General features: G+C 38.6%; 1 protein-coding gene across 2 annotated transcripts in view; it reads left to right on the top strand.

Annotated features, from left to right (window-relative positions):
• The window catches only part of LOC116695816 (kynurenine--oxoglutarate transaminase 3), a 20,690-nt gene that overhangs the window by 4,926 nt on the left and 10,929 nt on the right, over positions 1 to 4,835 (top strand). For both annotated transcript variants that reach the window (XM_032526300.1, XM_032526298.1), the window contains exons 4-5: positions 3,973 to 4,117; positions 4,269 to 4,418. In XM_032526300.1, coding sequence (XP_032382191.1) covers positions 3,973 to 4,117; positions 4,269 to 4,418 — 295 coding nt within the window. The remainder of the gene's footprint in view (positions 1 to 3,972; positions 4,118 to 4,268; positions 4,419 to 4,835) is intronic.

The following is a 4,835-nucleotide window of genomic DNA, read 5'->3' on the forward strand; positions in this document are numbered from 1 at the left end:
GTCTGTAATTTTCATCATAGGTACACTTCAACTATGAGAGACAAAATGAGAAAAAAGGGTTAGAGAATCCAGGAAATCACATTGTGGGATTTTTTTAAAGAATTTATTTGTAAATTACGGTGGAAAAGTATTTGGTCAATAACAAAAGTTGAACTCCATACTTTATAGCATAACCTTTGTTGGCAATGACAGAGGTCAAACGTTTCCTGTAAGTCTTCACCAGGTTTACACACACTGTAGCTGGTATTTTGGCCCATTCCTCCTTGCAGAGCTCCTCTAGAGCAGTGATGTTTTGGGGCTGTCGCTGGGCAACACGGACTTTCAACTCACTCCACAAATTTCCTATGGGGATGAGGTCTGGAAACTGGCTAGGCAACTCCAGCACCTTGCTTTTTACTCTTTTCCGTTGCCCGAGTGGTGTGTTTGGGATCATTTTCATGGTGGAAGACCCAGCCACGTTCCATCTTCAAGGCTCTCACTGATGGAAGTAGGTTTTGGCTTAAAATTTCACGATACATGGCCAAATCGAGGGAGATTATCAATGGTCTTGTATGTCTTCCATTTTCTTACAATTGCTCCCACAAGTTGATTTATTCACACCAACCTGCTTGCCTATTGTAGATTCACTCTTCCCAGCCTGGTGCAGGTCTGCAGTTTTCTTCCAGGTGTCCTTCGACAGCTCTTTGGTCTTGGCCTTGGTTGAGTTTGGAGGCTGACTGTTTGAGGCTGTGGACAGGTGTCTTTTATACAGATAACAAGTTCAAATAATACAGGTAACAAGTGGAGGACAGAAGAGCTTCTTAAAGAAGTTACAGGTCTGTGAGAGTCAGAAATCTTGCTTGTTTGTGGGTGACCAAATACTTATTTTCCACCATAATTTACAAATAAATTCTTTAAAAATCCTACAATGTGATTTCCTGAATTTTTTTTTTCTCATTTTGTCTCTCATAGTTGAAGTGTACCTATGATAAAAATTATGAAACTTGCACAATCACTGGCTGACTAAAATATTTTGGCCCCACTGTACATGTCTGTCTACCAGCCACTGTGGTTGGTGGGCAAAAAAGTTAATTTCACCCTGATGAAGAGGAATAAAAAATATTGAATAAAATGTTACACCTGTTATTTAACTTCATATTTCACATTAGATTAATTGCGATCTTTGCAATGAGCTAGTCACATTCTTTCAAATCGCGATTTTGATTTGAAAACAATTAATTGTTCATGCTTAATTAATACAAACACTTGAGTGTCATTACTTAACCATATTAGTCTGGTCTAAATTAATTACACTATTTCATGTCACTTTATCATTTCTTTTGTCTCCAAATACTCTTGTATTGTTTCTATTTTACTTTTTGTACCGCTTAATATTTATGTCTGTCACTTTCTATGCTTATCTGTATTTGTTTCTGTTGTTTCTATTGTGCTGCTGCAACAACCAAATTTCCCCGCTGGGCATTAATAAAGGTGTTTTCTCTCAGATCTCAGAATACAATGTTTTTTCTTTGTATGGCAGCGCAAGAGAGGAGTTCTGTTTACAGAACTCTGATCATGTTCCCATTTTACACCATACTGTTATTACATAAAAGCCAGACAGTTTTCTGATGTTAGACAAGAGTGAAGTACTGTAGCCCTATATTCTTTGTGCTATTTCATTTTAATCTGATTCAAGTCATTTACACAATCAAGAGGAAGTGGGGAATGTTTACAAAATAATCTTTACAACTTCTGTTTAGGCCTATGTGTAGTCAGCCTCAGTTATTGCTTTTTTCTACTGGATTGGGTTGGAATTTGTACAGTTCATCCAAAAAAAAATCAGGATAATGGATAACTAATATCAGATAATTTGCAACATGCAATCATGTTAATAAATTAGTTGTTGCTGAATGTTTTACATAACTAGTGCAGTGCATTGCTTGGCCTGTTTCATTGAACTGCAGCAAGGGCATCTTTTGCTAAGGTTTTTCCTCCTTTCTCCAGTAAACTTGCAGTAACTCCAGCAGCCACTGAGCGCAGAGGGGCAAGGAGGCATTTCATTGGCTCATTGGCTCTTACCAATCACAGCCTCTTTGTTTTTACAGGATTACAGCAGTTACAGACGAAGGATTTTTTTTACTTCTTTCTCAGAGCCCATAAATAATCTTTTGCTGTCGGGGTATAAAGACCATTTCAAAACATATATAAAGAAGTGCATAGTGGAAATGGTACTACTGAATTACTGTATACTACTTCAAAAGAAAACATTTTACTACTACATTTACCTGACAGAGAAATGTTACTGGTCACTCTGCAGATTAAGATTTTACAAAAAAAAAAGTTAACTAAGATATGATGCATCATTATTCATTAAACTACTCCGCATTTATATTACAGTTAAAAGCTCCACCTTGAACATATTTTAAGTCAATTTTAGTACATTGTGCTGACAATGTCTCTCTTTCACGCTTCACGTTAATGCTGTTTTTCTATTCATCGTACCTGCTTGACTCCCCTTGACTCTGCTCGACTTGGCCGCGGTGCCCTGTCCTTTTTTCCACTGCAGATCAATACCGCCTCATGCACGAGGACGCAACACACACACACAGAACTTCGAAGGTGTGTTGTTTTTGATTCTTGGCATGTGGCAGTTGCCGCAGCCAGAAGACAAATTTAGATTCAAAAGAAGCTTGAGGCAGCAAAAAAACGCTGGCTCAACTATTTAAACACGGCAGGTGTGTTCAGGACAAAATGAGGACACAACTCTCTCTGACTAATCAGCAGTCTGCAGGTTTTCACGTCACCTTTTGGTATCGCCTCAGCTCACTTGGAACCTCGACTGAGGTAGTACTACAAGAAGTACTTGTTAACAGGTAACAGGTACTTTTTTTTCATAATGGAAAACCAAAAAAGGCGATGTGAGTCAAGTAGGTACCATGCAGTGGAAAAAACGCCATAAGTAAACCACTGCCAATTACCAACTTTCAGAGAGAGAGAGAGGGTAAAAAGTAAAGCAAGGCCCCCAAAATCAATATATAATTTTTAGTGCTGTCAAACGATTAAAATATTTAATTGCAATTAATTGCATTAATGTCATAGTTAACTCGCAATTAGTCACACATTTTTGTCTATTCTAAATCTTTGTTTTTTTTGTCCCATTATTTCAGCTGTGTGCTAGGCCATAAGGTGGTGTTTCAGACTGGACGTACTGTGATGATAGCTCAGTTCACTACGACCAAACCCACAAATCACTTGGCAATTTTTAAAAGTCAACTTCCCGTCCAGAATCTTATTGGCATCCATATAAATAAATCCAAAGAAATTTCCTATAATTTCCTGTATCCTATAATTATCAAATGGAAAAACAACACACTTCTTCAACTGTCTTTAGCAGTTTAGATAACTGCTGTTATTACAGACATGTGAACTAATCACAGACACTTGCCTGGTTCATGGACTCTCGGCTTTCATTGTCAGTGGTTCATTCATTCAGCAACTACTATTGATCTACATCAATACATGTTGCAAATTATCCTTTGGGTTTATTGCATGTTCAGTAAATTTCAATCGAGTGAAAAATGAGCAATTGGTGAGGCTTACAATACACACACATAAAAATCACACAAATAATTAAAGGGCCAAACCTTTAATTAAAAAAAATATTATGGCTAAAAAAGCATTTTGTAGTAGAGCTATTGGATTTTTTCACATGAGGTCACATGAATCTAAGAGGAGTTTTCATTCAAATCTTCTTCTTGCAAGAAAATCCAGGACATGAACTGGGAGGTCTAGCGGAGACCGTATGGAAAACTCACACGTTGGCTGTGCTTGTAACAATTTTTAGTCAATGCTGACATCAAACCATAGTGATAGGTTTGTGGGAGAGAGTTCAGTTTATAGTTTCAAAGATATTTTGTTGCTATTTTTACTAGAAATGTACTCTTTAGTTAGAAACATTTTTTCAATAATGGCCTTATTTTGTTGCCAATTTAGGGTGGCGTTTACGTCAGTGGCAGCAGACCCATCCATTGTTAACCTGGGCCAAGGCTATCCAGACATCCCTCCACCTTCTTATGTCAAGGAGGCACTAGCAGAGGCTGCATCAGTGGACAGGATGAACCAGTACACCAGAGGCTTTGTAAGACCGATAAACTAAACAAAAAGCTGATTGTTTTTGGAACCTTGTTATCATTTCTTATAAGTGTTCTTTTACAATGTGTGATTTAGGGCATTGATAATTGAAACAACACTATGTTGTTTGAATAATTGGTCTTCTGTTGATTTGCAAGGGTCATCCATCTTTGGTAAAGGCCCTTTCTCAGGTTTATGGGAAGGTCTACAGGCGCCAGATTGACCCCTTCAAAGAAATCCTGGTCACAGTAGGAGGATATGGTTCCTTATTCAGCACCATGCAAGGACTGGTGGAAGAGGGAGATGAGGTAAAGCCAAAGTTCGAGAAGAATGGGCCGACTGAATCAAGCTGATAGAAGAGCAACTTGACTGAATAAACTACTCGTTACAACCGAGGTATGCAGCAAAGCATTTGAGAGCCACAACACGCACAACCTTGAGGTGGATGGGCTACAACAGCAGAAGACCCCACCGGGTACCACTCATCTCCACTACAAATAGGAAAAGAGGCTACAATTTGCAAGAGCTCACAAAATTGGACAGTTGAAGACTGAAAAAATGTTGGCTGGTCTGATGAGTCTCAATTTCTGTTGAGACATTCAGATGGTAGAGTCAGATTTGGTGTAAACGAATGAGAACTGGACATCATGCCTTGTACCACTGTGCAGGCTGGTGGTAGTGTAATGGTGTGGGGTGTTTCTTGGCACACTTTAGGCCCTTAGTGC

The sequence above is a fragment of the Etheostoma spectabile genome, chromosome 9 (genome assembly GCF_008692095.1).
Source record: "Etheostoma spectabile isolate EspeVRDwgs_2016 chromosome 9, UIUC_Espe_1.0, whole genome shotgun sequence".
NCBI classification, from domain to species: Eukaryota; Metazoa; Chordata; class Actinopteri; order Perciformes; family Percidae; genus Etheostoma; species Etheostoma spectabile.